A 14,643-nucleotide genomic window follows, 5' to 3' on the forward strand; every position below is an offset into this window, starting at 1 on the left:
ACCTGCTGTTTTTGAATTCACTTTTTTCCCTTTATTCTCCTGCTCACTCTGACCCCAGGAGCCAACACAAAGAAAAGCGCAGATGATATTACCAGTAATGATCGTGGGGAAGATGAAGGTATTTTTTGGTTTTTCCCCCCAAAAAACTCAACCCTGATATGCATGAACATGAACTTTCCCCCCTTCCTTTATTTGATCACACTCATCCCAGTGTGCTTTGCTTTCTTTTTATCTGGAATCTGAACTTTCCTTCCCAACCTCTTTTTTTAAAGCACACAATATAGCATTTAGATGGCTCCAACTCCCTTTTCAGATAAATATTGAGGTTATTTGTGATACTTGTGAAGTGAGTAACAAGCATATTATTTACAACCAAATGTTTCCTTTTTCCCATTCCCAGATTTTGCCTAAGAAGGAAATAAAATGGAATAGAAACCTTGCATGTGTATCTCTTTCTTTATCCTTTTGGTATATTTTGTAACCTCACCTTCACCTTATTTCCCTCTTTTTCTTCTCCATATAGTGGATGCAATTACTACCTCTACTGTTTCTTTTGCTGTTTTCAGTGTTTTATATGCTAAGAAAAGTGCAGGATAATTTTCAGTTTGTTTTGTTCTGTTCTTTAACACCTCTTTCTTGTGCACATATCCAGGGCAGCATTACCACCATCCTTTACTCCCACATAGCTCCCAACCAGGAATACATTTTGTATATTTATATGGCACGCAACAGTTATATTTATTGTCTTGAGAGATTCCCCCACTTGCATGCTGGTATAAACATGCAAGAAAGCATAACTATGCAAGCAAATGGTTTTAATGTATTATGTGGGAGTTCTGTGGGTGCAAATTGCTTGGGTGGCATCAACCATGCCGTTCTGATAGGTGGGAAGGAGATCTCACTGTTTGTGTTTGGAACCATTGCTTTGCTTGTTCATTAGAGCGTGTTAGTTACCAAATGTTCAAGAATTCAAGCTTTTCCCTTAAACACAGTAAAAGCTCGCTTGACTGCAAACCTTAGTAGGTTTACATAAAGGTATATAGCTGTATTTAATGCTAGTAATAGAGTTAAATATGTGTTGTGAGAAAATACATATTATAATTACATCAATCTGAAATTTCTTCTGTAGTTCAGTGAAAAATCTTAATTCAGTAAATAAATGAATGAAATTTCAATTTTCTTCCTCAGTCAATATTCCTTTCGTGGTAGCCTCTTGGACTTTTTTTAACTTTTTAAAATTAATCTAGACTCATATTGTTGCATGTCCCTCCCAAGGCTCGCAACAGCTACAATATGTGACATTAAAAAAAAAACCAACTAGGTATGTCATCATTTGGAGGTAATCTGCTGATGTAATGTTAGCCATTGAGTGGAGTCAGAGCCAAAACCTGGCAAGGCCATCAAGTTTTTTTGACCTCCTTCTGTCCTTTTCTTTTTTTATTAATTTTGTCACTGCTTAGCATGCTGCAAGAAATGGAAAAATCAATCTGGTCAGAAAGCTGAACAAAACCTCATTGGAGAATACTTTTGAAATATTATTGAGGACCATATGAACTTAGGCGGTGGATTGCTTATGGCCTTAGACAAGTAGTTCCCAACCTTTGGTCCTCTATGAGTTTGAGACCTGAGCTCTCTGGAGCTCCAGATCACTTGGCCGGTGGTCAGGAGCTGAAGCTCAAAATATCTGGAGGACCAAAGCTTGGAAAGCACTGCTTCAGACCATAGGTTGCCAATTTGAGCAGAGGATGATAAATTATTTGCCATGTCACTTGCCTGTGACTTTTTCATGATGGCTGCTCTTTTCTGAGCCCTATTCTGTGTCATTTTTCTCTTCTGATATTTTTATACTGTTTCAACTAGTACTGTAACATTTGCCATTTTGCTTCAGAAATGTGGATAGTATTGTGTGGTCACCACTTAATCTCTCTTTCTCAAAGTTCAGCATAACTGTGCCTTTCTGACCTCTCCAAGAGCAGCTGCTAAAACCTCTGCTTTCTTGTTATTGTTACCATTCACCTTTTCCCCCTGAAGTCTTCAACTGCTGGGTTACTGTGTTCTGAATAAAGAAATTAGGCATTTATTTCCCACTTATACTGTAGATATACATACTTTAGGATCCCTAGTGATGAAGGATTGCTTAGAGAGAGGATTCATTATAGCCCTGAAGTGGCAAGGTATTTTACATTTAACTTCCCTTTGCTGAAAAATATATCATATATAACACCTATTTAAATCCTACTCAAGTGTTTGAGATGTTAATATTTGAAGAGGAGGAGTGTGCAACACTGTCTTTTTCAACACAATTTTCATGATCCTTTAGATACGAAGGATGGCAGATTTTAAGAAGAGAGATTATATTCTCTGCAGTAAACAGATATTCTCTATTTTCTCCTTGTGCCCTTTCATTTATAATTTTATTTTCTATCAGAACATTCCAAGTTATACATCAAACCATAAGCCCTAGGGTTTCAAAGGTTGCAGCCATAACAGTGTTAGCAAAGTCAAAGTTTTCTCATTCAACCCTTTGAAAGAGGTCTCTTATGAGCTAGAACTTCCAATAAATAATAGGTTGAACTTAATGGATCAGTAAGACTGCACATTTAAAAGTCTACATTACAATACCTGAATACACAGAGGACTCATTCCCATACTTCGTAAATCCATGAATAATAGAGAACCCTATTGAAATGGGGACTTCTGCCCCCAAAATACCTTAGACCTGCACTGGAGAACCTAGAAGGTGCCCAGAAAGGACATTTTTTTATTATATTACATTTAAGAATGCTGTACTGTAAAGATCTGTCAAGAACCTTTATACCTCATCCCTAATTCAATTTGCCTGTGTTCCTCCCAGCTAGGGTAAACCCAGTCAAACAATTATAACTTAGTAAGGTATCTCCCATTTATTCAATGGATCAACAATAATTAGCGCTAACAGTTGGATTCTGGTCTTTGAATGTCACACATACTCAAGGGAGCATTTAGTTTGTTTTATGAACTTCATGGGAAGAATCTTCATCAGTTTCAATAACTGCAAGACAAAAAGATATGGAAAAGTTATGCCTAGCACTACCATAATTAATGTATTAAATGTTTAAGAAGGTTTTTTCTTACAAAGTAATGTTTTAGCATTGAACCTTCTGATAACAGCACTTCTTTTCTTTTTGTGAATTTCTTTTTCTCAGTTTTACAATATTGGATGTTTGTTAAACTTCTAGTACTTTACTATTCCCAAAAGCCACATTTTTCTTTCTCAAAAACTCCTGCAATCTTGGTGATACTGTGCAGAAATATTCCCTTCTGCCATCTTTTTCGGTCTTGGAGTGAGAAATATGCTATATCCATGGCACTTTTTCGGAGTTAATCCTGAAGCAGTTTTTCAGAGCTCATCTAAGAAGGGCATTTTGTTTTGTGATTGTGCTTATAATAGAACTGAGATAGGGACAGAGGAGAAATATACATGAAGTGAGAGGTTTTGTAAAGTACTATGTTTATTGATACTTTATGGGGAATTTTACCTTTAATACTTGCATTACTTTCTTGTGTTCTCCCTACTTGTACTCTTTTCAGACATACATGATCAGAACAGCAAGAAGCCTGTGATGGTCTATATCCATGGTGGTTCATATATGGAAGGTACAGGAAATATAGTGGACGGCAGCATACTAGCAAGCTATGGAAATGTCATTGTTGTGACCATCAACTACAGACTAGGGGTTCTAGGTAAGTTTTTTCTTTTTCTCTTTTTTGATTCAACAAGTTATGAAAGTTCTTTAGAGACATATGTGTTATCATAAAACCATGGTTATGCATTTTCTGGTTCAGTTTGTTCCAGAGAAAACCAATAGGATAGATGATGCAATATAGTGTGATGGAAATATATAGTCTTGTTTTGGAGGCTCCTTTTGTAGTATTTGATTGCAATCTGGATATGTTTTAATATTGTTTAGACATATGAGTGTCTTCTGTACATTATCAAAAAGTGAACTTAGGATAAATAAACTCTTGCTATATTTGTTATGCTTTTGAAGCCTTCCTTGTGATTTTTCAGGCAACATGGCAGCTTAGGAAAACTGAATTGTACTGGCAATGATATTTTCTATTGCCTTATTGTCATTGTTTTAGTTGTGTCGGTTATGTTATCATGATCTATTCAAAGCGGCACATGTTATGTTGTCTACTTACCTTCACTTGCCTTTAGGGTGCTTTGTGAGCTTGTCCTTAGTAGTAAATGGCTTGTTGGAAATGAGACAGAGCAATATTTCAATATAAGCATATTTCATTGGGTCTGATTTTCCCCTTTGTAACATTGAATTTTCTACTGTGTTGAAATATGCAAACTGTGGCAGCCCAACTATTGCATTTCAGTATCTCAAGCATCCAAAAGGGAGCATAGGTCTCATGAAGGTCATTGTAATTTTCCCACTGACACTTGACTGGATTATATTTTCTTTCAAGGCTTCTTGTAAAAGTTAAAGGCCAGCTACCAAGGGAAGTTAGATTGGTTCTCTTTCTATTGTTCCATCTTTAAGGAAAGACGCTCATATTCAGGCAGGATTTTGGAGTGTAAGCTGGTCTGTTGGAGAAGATTTTAATTGGTTGAATGCTATGTGTTTCTTTCACTGTATTTTTAATGTAAAGTTCTCATTACGATTTTTTAAAAATCTCTATTTTGTTAATTTTAGCCATTTTGAGAACCATTTTGATGACAGAAATTATATCAGTATAATTAATAAAAACAAGTAATAAACCAGTGACATACAGATTACGAAATTAGGTAAAGGTAAAGGTTTTCCTCTGACATTAAGTCTAGTCATGTCCGGCTCTAGGAATTGGTGCTCATCTCAATTTCTAAGCTGAAGAGCTGGCATTGTCCGTAGATACCACCAAGGTCATGTGGCCGGCATGACTGCATGGAGTTCCATTACCTTCCCACCAGAGCAGTACCTATTGATCTACTCACATTTGCATGTTTACAAACTGTTAGGTTGGCAGAAGCTGGGGCTAACAGTTGGAGCTCATCGTGCTCACTGGATTCGAACCACCAACCTTTCGGTCAGCGAGTTCAGCAGCTCAGTGGTTTAACCCGCTGCACCACTGCAGGCTCCTACCAAATTAATTTGCCCATATTTCATTACTAATAAAACTATTATTTTGTGGTTATTTTAAGACTTTGTATTGTTCTTTGCTTTAAAAATAAAATCCTCATCTAAGTTGGTATCTTCAAGTGAGTTTTATTTTCATGATCCTTAGAAGAACAAACTAAATAAATACATTTTAACCTGCAGGCTGACACTCACTTTTAAAGAGAGTTTTCTTCTATGGCATTAGATGTGATTTTATGTGATACTACAGTCTACCTATCAATTTTGAAAACAGTGTGAAGTCATTGTCTTGCACCAATCAATACAATGTATCAGTATATCTCAGATCTACTTATATCAACATAGATGTCTGCACTACACAAAATAATCTACACTCTCAGCAGGTAAATTTAGGTACTATCCAAACTGTACTGTAGATCAAAATACACAGAAACGGTATTGATTCAATTAAACATTTAGAAGCTTTTTTCCATTTAGGCCAATACTGGTTGAAATTTTGAGAAAGGGCCCCTTTGGTACCATGATCTGTGATAGAGGGAAGAGATCAGTGTGCAATTTTCATTTTATTGGATTTTTTATTTATTTATTATTTATTTGTTTACAGTATTTATATTCCGCCCTTCTCACCCCGAAGGGGACTCAGGGCGGATCACATTATACATATAAGGCAAACATTCAATGCCTTAACATAGAACAAAGACAGAGACAAACGCAGGCTCCGAGCTGGCCTCCTCATGATCTCTTGGTCAGAGTGATTTGTTGCAGCTGGCTGCAGCTGGCTGCTCACCAGCCTGCGCCACAGCCTGGGCTTTTTTAGTGAAGAAAACCTCATCAAACAAACTTTGCATTTTGCACAAAATATGTTTGTGAATTTTTCTTGACATAGACTAATGACTACTTTCCTCTTTCATGTTGAAAATTCTGATCAATACACAATGCAATCTACACTCTTCTCTCACACAAATTATTTTACTGTCTTATGAATAGTAATAAATCTACAAAACAATTCAAATTGTATAATATTCTTGGCATGTCTGGAATCTTCCCCTCAAACAAAAAATTTAGGTACTGTAGTTTCAACACAAAATATATTGATTTTTTTTCTCTTTGATGTTAGGTATTATCAGGAAACTAGTTTGGCTAGGTAAGCAAAATAATGGCCAAAGTTGCTTAAGAGTTAAGAGTGAATGATTCACACTGAAGGTTTGAATGTGTAGGATGGCATCCACATCAATTTGTTATTCCATTTAAATTAGTCCATAACATCTATTTTGGGATGTACCTTTAAATGTCATATCAATTTACACTTGAAGTTCCAAAATATAAGGATTCCTGAATTGTTATTTTGTGGATATCTTAGGCTATGGGTCTGAAACTTGGAAAACACTACAGAAGGAACATGACAGGTTACACACATGCTTTTAAAATAATACTTCTGGATTTTTTTTCTTTGTTTCTTGGTGATTTCAATCTGCAGTGATGTACAATTCTGAATGGGGTGAGCCAATGAAGCTGACTTCTGAGTCAACGTGTGTACAGTTGCATTTTAATTGTATTGTCTAATCTTACACTGTTCTTACAGATGGCTCATGGCAATCATTTCAGTATATCATAATATATGAGTATTTACAAATTAAACACCTGCTTAGCCTAAGAATTTTTCTTTGTTTAGGCTTTTGAATGCTAATGATGAAGGATCTGTGTAATAACAATATCAGTTCTGCTTTATAAATGTCAGGGAAAGGCAGTCCAAGTTCTCCAGCATTGATATGCATATAAAATACAACAACCTCCAGCAGTTCTAACAGATATACACTAATGTGTTTAAAACTGCTGAGTTTCTATAATAATCCAGCTGCTTGCAGGAACCAATACTCTCTTCTACAAAAGCCAGCATGTTCAAAAACTGTGTGTGTGTTTCCTTCTTAGCTCTTCCAGTTGTTATACCTAAAAGACTGCACACTCTCATCCCTTTAATCAGATCTACTCCCCTTGTGAGTATTCAAACTGATAGTAAAATTGTCAAAAAGGAACTCATTCCTCATTTATGAGAAAATTCTCCAAAAAAATAATGTTGACAATTGTAAGGTTCTGCAATATTTTACTATTATTTCACTCATCTGCTGAGCCTTTCTGTAGAAATTCTATAGTAATTCTAACCATCTTAATGCTCAGGGTGATAAATCCTACTAGCCAGTGAAGATGCACATTAAAGGATATTAGGAGAACCTGCAAATATACCTTATACAGGCACTCCCCAAGTTATGAACAAGATAGGTTCTGTAGGTTTGTTCTTAAGTTGAATTTGTTTGTAAATCGGAAAATGTACATGTTTAATTGTAACTCCAGCCATATATATATACACACATATATGGATATAATAGAACAGGATTAACACCCCTGTGGTGTTTGTTTTGCTGCCTGTGTCCTTGTTCAGAAGACTTCACTTCCCTGGGTTTTTTTTTTCTGTGTCAGGAGTTATTTGAGAAACTGCAAGTCGCTTTTGGTGGGAGAGAATTGGCCATCTGCAAGGATGTTATCCAGGGGACGCCCAGCTCACTGTGATAATTGGATTTTCAAAAAATTGGCTCTTTGTGGAAACAAGGATGCATGATAAAGCTTCAGGGGAGACACCTATTCTCCTTGATAACTCTTTTGGGAATGAATTTCCTTTTCTGGAGATAGATTTCTCCCACTTGCTGTTGTCTCACCCACATTTGTAACTGTGAGTCATTTTGTAAGTCAGATGTTTGTCACCCTGGGACTATCTGTACCTGGACAAGAAAGAAAGCAGAATAGGGTAAAGATAACCTTGAGTCCTGTAGCACCAAGAAGAAAACATCACCTGTAGTCAGACTGTGCACTGTTTGCAGATATGTGTATCGGTAGTAAGTAGGTGTGTGTGTGTGTGGGGGGGGGGGGGTCCAGTTTTCCAATTGGTAGTTTTCAGTGTTGTTAATGTCAGTGTAGCAGGGTAGGGTTTTTTTTGTTATTGGGAGAAATAACATGTTTTAGAATCTTCCTCCCCAGTTTTCTTTTCAAACCACATGAAAAGAAACACATTTTTTTTGAAAAGTGCCAAGTATTTGAAAAAAGTACATATAGAAAATATATTTAAAATAGGCACATTAAAATGGATAGCAAAATGAACATTAATTTATACACAAGAAGAATGAAGTCTGAAAACACAGTAAGAATGAAAAGAAAAAGATGAGAAGAAAAAGGAAGCAGCATTTGGAGAAATACAATGACTGGGACCCCTTCTACACTGCTATTTAATGCAATTTCAGAATGCAGATTAACTGCATTATGCGAGTCTACACGGCCATATGAATCAATTCAATGCAGTTAATCAGCATTCTGAAACTGCATTATATGGTTGTGGAGATCCAGCCATTGAAAGAGAAAGGTTTTCACATCCCTAATAAGGAGCAGGGAGGAATTATAAGATGGACATAAATGTTCTTTACCAGGCTAGTGAGACCTCATGGTGCAGTCAGTACAGTCCCAAGTAAAAACTGCTAAACAAGAAATTCAGTCTCAGAACATCATAAGCCAGAGGCCACAAGGATGAAACCAAGACTGTTAGCAAGTCATTTCAAATTAAGAAGTTCCACAGAGTCAAGAGTCAGGAGGATAATCTCTCTGTAAATGTTGTACTATCTAAGGTGATACACATTAGTCAATAGAAATGCAGGCTTTGACTAGCAAGCTTGAGCATTATGTTTGCCTCAAATCCTAACCAACCACCTCATCACACTTACAGTACCCCTCCCCCATTTTATGGGCAGCCACCATAAATTTACTGGGAGCCACAGCTGCCATCAGACGACTTCTGGTTATCTCCCCCCCCCCCCCCCCCAGTCACAGAACTACAGAGTAACGTGAAACTGGGAAGAGCTGTAATCACAGGGAGAAATTGTGAATTTAACCAAAATAGCACTAAGGACCTGTTATTTTGACTCAAAACAATATGTGGTGGGGTTCATGACAGTCTCCAATCTGTTTCAGAGTTTGCCATGGTGAAAAGGGGTGTTCCAGTGGTGGTTATTAGTAGCGAGCTGTCCTTAGCCACGAACTTTCAGCCATCTTTACAGAAGTGCATAATAACACCTTCCCTTTGCAAATTTCTTCTAAAAAATTATGAATGACAGATCTAGCATAATAGAGGCACTGTAGAACAGAGAACAGGCAGTTTTCCTTTCCTTGTTTGTTCCCATTATTATATTGTACTTAGCAGAGAGCTGTCATCCCTGTTTGTAGAATGCATGATTACTCTTTCTTATGGAAAGAAGTAGTTTAAAGCAGCATCCGTGCTTCAAGGGTCCAATGGATTTAGATGCAGAACAATTGGATGCCATAGAAAACAATGGTTTAAAACAGCATCCCTGTTTTAAGGGTCCAATGGGTTTTGGTGAAGAACAATGGGATCTCATTGAAAGAAATGGTTTAAAACAGCATCCCTGTCTCAAGAGCCCAATGGGTTTTGGTGTAGAACTATTGCATCCAATGGAAAGCAATGGTTTAAAACAACATCCCTGCATCCCTGTCTCATGGTTGCATCCCATGGAAAGGGATTCTGGCAGATTTGCATGAACAAAAAAGCTGGGGCGGAGACTTATTGCCGATGTGTGATGAGGAAGATAGAGAGCACCTACAGGGAAGCATTAAAAATCTGATGAGATGAGAACGAATGAAAATGAGCAAGGGAGGACTGGAAGGTATGATCAGCTCCCAATTCATCTCTTATTTAACTTAAGGATGCCTCTCAATACTGCCATCTGATAAGGTCCTAATGTCCAGCTTTCAGCAATTCAGTGTTATTTTCTTATGAGTTTCTTAAGGATGATTTTATTTGGAAGGACTTATTTGAAGCTGACCATTTTTCCTGGTGGAATTCATGTGAGTACTTCCCACCATCTATCTCTACTCTTATGGACTGGAGGAAATTCCAATATGTTTTCCCAAGGTCAGGGTTTTTTTTTTTGATATATGGCTTCCTGCATCTTGGAAGGTCCTAGAAGATCATACTGGAGAACATTTCCAGTCGAGGCGCATGGCATTGAACTAAAATGTACATTTTGTACACAAGTTCACACCATGGTCTGAGTGTACTTGTCAATGAGTACTTACTAACTTACTTAGGCGATTTCCTCATAGCGTAGATTTCTATTGGTGTCCCAGAAAAAAAATTATAATCTTCATGTGAATGACTATGGTTTGAGATGAGTCAGGAAATAGTTACTGTAGGTTAACTCTTTGTTACTATAGATTAATTCTTGGTTCAAGTTGTACACCATCTTGAGTCCATTGTTTAGAGTCCATTGTTTATTTATCAAATGAATAAAATAATTTCAGCATGCTTATAAACTTTTTTTGCTTATACAAATCTGTATTTGTATTCTCTAGAATTATTAAATAAGTGTTTTCAAGATTATATATTTTACATATAGACTTATGTTTGATTGCTTGAATATATATTTTCTCCACTGTTTCCGAAGAAATAGGAGTATTTGCAGTGTTAAATTAGAAAATTAATGGATTTGTACATCCAAACAATTTTTGTTAGTTTTGCCTAGAAGTAATATATTTTTTAAAAAATCCTATTTCATAAAAGCACATGGCATAAAAAGTTATTAAGCTACAGAGAATGACTTCATTTGGCTCATTAGAAAACACAATGGACTGTTCCTTTACTTGTCCTTTTGTTTCTTCAATGTGAAAATGTTAAAGGTATTATTTTTAAAGGGCTTGCAATGAGATAGAAGCAATTCTATTATAAAGAAACATGTACAGGCCCAATAACATATATTTATATTTCACCTTCCTCTTTGGTACTGTATATTTAATTTTAATTATATATTGAAATGAACCTTGAAAACTTAAAAGTTTACATTTTTGCTGCACGTATGGACTGTTTTATTACTTTATGAGAGAGTAATTCCAGACTCATATTTCTTTGGACATATAAAGTTACATCCTCTCCACTGAAATGAGTGTTTATTTTTAACATTGGTTAATTAGCTCACAATGTGAGAAAACCACCCTCCCAACTCTGTTTCACCAAGTGAAACCACTGTTAATAGCAAATTTCGAGTGAGTATACGCACAGTGAAATACAGATTTGTGCGATTTTCACACATATGGTAAATAATAAACATGCATAAGATTTCCTTCCACAGTATATAGTATTATGAATACATAGTATTATGAATACATAATGCTATACAGTGTGTGCTCCATTTCAGCTAAAGCAATTTCGAACTGAGCAGTGATCAGTGATCTAAAATCATACATGATTTCAACATTTGTGTTTCAATACTCCAGAATTCATAGTTCATCATACTCTGATTTTATATGGAACACACGGCATAATTTATGTGACAGGATTTTATACTGACTGTTATAGTAATAATAATAATAATAATAATAATAATAATAATAATAATAATACTTTATTTATACCCCGCCACCATCTCCCCGTGGGGACTCGGCGTGGCTCACAATGTTACAAAAGTAACAGCACAAATACATTAACAATACACACAGTTTAAAACACAAGAAGATGATAAAACAAGTTAAAACAAAGATTTAAACAACAATAATAATATCAATAGTAATAATATCAAACAACCACCAATGCGATTCAGTCAACTTCAAAGGTGGGGGGACTATAGCAGCAATATAAGATAAAATCATTAGATTAAAATATCCCAGTGAAAGGAACCTAATAACATTCAGAATAGAATTATAATTATAATGAGGCTGGTCATCCAATGGCTGTCTCTCCAAAGGCCAGCCCAAACATCCAGGTTTTCAATAGTTTCTTAAAGGATGGTAGGGAAGGCGCCAACCTAATCTCCCTGGGGAGGGAGTTCCAGAGCCGGGGGGCCACGGCCGAGAAGGCCCTCTCTCTCGTCCCCACCAAACGTAACTGTGAGGAAGGCGGAAGCGAGAGGAGGGCCTCCCCGGAAGATCTCAGAGAGCGCGTAGGTTCATAGGGGACGATGCGGTCACGAAGATAGGCAGGTCCTGAACCGTTATAGAAAGATGTACAATAATTCTCAGTTTTCTGCCTCATCTTCAGCTAGCCACTTACATCATGGCATTGTCGGGTGTGCTTCTCAGTGTTTTGCTACAGACATTGCTGAGTCTTTGCCTGGCCTTTTCCACCTTCACTTAGGATCAGGTGGTAGAAATAATTACCAAAAGCTATAAAGAGAACTGGGCAAATAGTATAAGGACCCAACAATGGGAGGGGAAAAAAATCCTTAAATACGTAGTTAGGGGGATAATCCAGGATCTTAGAAGATTGGACTGGATGTCTCTTGTGGTCTCTTCAAATTCTTTGATTCTATAATTCTACAATATGTACAATAAGTAAATTCATCATTGTACAAAGATGGATTTGGAGACAGCATGATAGTACAAGAATGAAAGCTCATTTTTAGGCCATGGCATGACGAGGGTCTCATCTGATGAGTTTTGTTGATGTTTATAGTGTTCTCAAAATCCATTAAATTGTATAATAATCTAAAGGAAGACCATCAGTTTAATGGATGATTATAGCTGCATCTTTTCATTCCAGGTTTTCCTGTACACCAGTTTTAAATAGAATGGGAACAATATCTAAATCCTAAATAATGGAACATGTCTCAGAAGACTGAAAACTATCATGAAAACCAGGGAGGGAGGAAAAAGAAGAATATTCTGAGACTTCGTGAAGTATTTCCAAACCTCCCTTTGGATAGAGAGAGAATTCATGGAGTAGGGAGTGAATTTAATCAAACTGGTCCTGTCATGTGTTCACCAGCTTTATTATTCCCTAATTCTTCTATAGATGGGTGAAGACTTTTATGTTTACAACAGGACTGGTCAGAGTGATAGGGCTTTTCTTGTGCTGGGTAATTTACGTATGTTGTTCTTTTTTAGCGATACTATTTTTAAAATTACCAGTTTAATTCTACTTTAGTTTTTATGTGATGGTAAAAAGATGAAAATAAAGGGACTCTGATACATCCATTACTGCACTTTGTCCTGCACAACTTCACAAAATTTTGATACATAGAATTATTACATACATACAATTAGCTACCATATGTGAGATATAGGCCCCTTCCACACAGATGAATAAATTCCCACATTATCTGTTTTGAACTGAACTATATGGCAGTATGGACTCAGATAGCCCAGTGAAGCAGATATTGTGAAATTTTCTGCCTTGATATTTTGGGTTATATGTCTGTGTGGAAGGGCGCATAGTAGCACTCCTTTCATTATAGTTAAAATGCAATAGAAAAAAATATTTCATTCTTATAAGTCTCACAAGTATAGTTTTTATAAAGCTAAATATTATTGGATTATTAACTCGACATTTTTTCTACAGAAAGTCTATTACTTCACTACATTTCAAAGTGATAGAAATTTCACAGTATACTATAATAGCCACGCCATTTATTTCTCCCTCTTCTTGTACCCAGATTTCTTACCAGGGCTGAATGTTGTTCAGAATGATTTAAGCAACCTAAGAAAAGAGATGAGCAGATAGGAGAAAACACTGACCCAGCCAGTCTATTCACTTCCTTGGACATTCCTGAATTGTAATTGTCCAGATTAAAAGTTTATGGGTGAAAATGGACAAGTAACAACCCTATAGCAAATGACTCTGTCATACAGCCTTCAAGTCACTGAAAACCTCTTATCTCTACATAGTCTTAGCTTGGCAGCAGACTGCTATCTAGATCTTCGTCTACAGCCTTGAAAATACAATGGTTCTAAAAGGAAATAAAAAAAATACTTAACATTTTTAAGATAATCTGGCCCTTCTTTTAAGAACAAATTCAACATGAACCTAAGACAGGAGCTGATGTTGAGTTATTGTCATTTGTTGTTACTCATGCTTTAAAGAACACCCTCTTTCTCCCTCTCCCTCCCTCCCTCTCTCTCTCTCTCTCTCTCTCTCTCTCTCTCTCTCTATCTATCTATCTATCTATCTATCTATATATATATATATATGTATGTATACACACACACACACACACACACACACACATATGGTATCTTAATAATAAAACTTGTTTCTTGGAGGGCTGTGCGGGGAAAAGGATTAACACAAACTTGAGATAAAAAGGTATACTGATACAATTGTTTTCTTTGAAGGTGGCGAGAAATTGGTTTTTCTCCTAGACTTACAGCAATGAGTGAAATTATTATTTATACAACTCTGTCTGCTATTAAAATATTCTCAGATAAACCTTCTTTAAAGTGCCAATAATCTGATAATGTGTATCAGTAATTTAGCACGAAAGGCTGCTTAAAGCAGCTATACTTATCATCTTCCCAAAGGTGGTGGATTAAATGCTGAAAAAATTATCCAGTCATCCTCCCTCCCTCCCTCCCTCCCTCCCTCCCTCCCTCCCTCCCTCCCTCCCACTATCTCCCTGCCTCCCCCCCCCCCCCGGCAAATTCAAGAGTATAATTTATTTGGATTTGCTTCTTCTCCCACTGGAATTGGGAAGGGCAGGGCTGTTTCCATTGT

The 14,643-nt window shown here is 36.5% G+C and overlaps 1 protein-coding gene across 7 annotated transcripts in view; it reads left to right on the forward strand.

The window, feature by feature from the left end:
• Positions 1-14,643, forward strand: part of nlgn4x (neuroligin 4 X-linked) — a 307,442-nt gene that overhangs the window by 121,817 nt on the left and 170,982 nt on the right. For 6 of the 7 annotated variants that reach the window (XM_062974322.1, XM_062974323.1, XM_008107131.3 and 3 more), the window contains 2 exon segments: positions 59-118; positions 3,571-3,723. In XM_062974322.1, the coding sequence (XP_062830392.1) occupies positions 59-118; positions 3,571-3,723 (213 nt within the window). 7 annotated transcript variants of the gene reach the window in all.

Source organism: Anolis carolinensis, chromosome 3 (genome assembly GCF_035594765.1).
Source record: "Anolis carolinensis isolate JA03-04 chromosome 3, rAnoCar3.1.pri, whole genome shotgun sequence".
Lineage (NCBI taxonomy): Eukaryota > Metazoa > Chordata > Lepidosauria > Squamata > Dactyloidae > Anolis > Anolis carolinensis.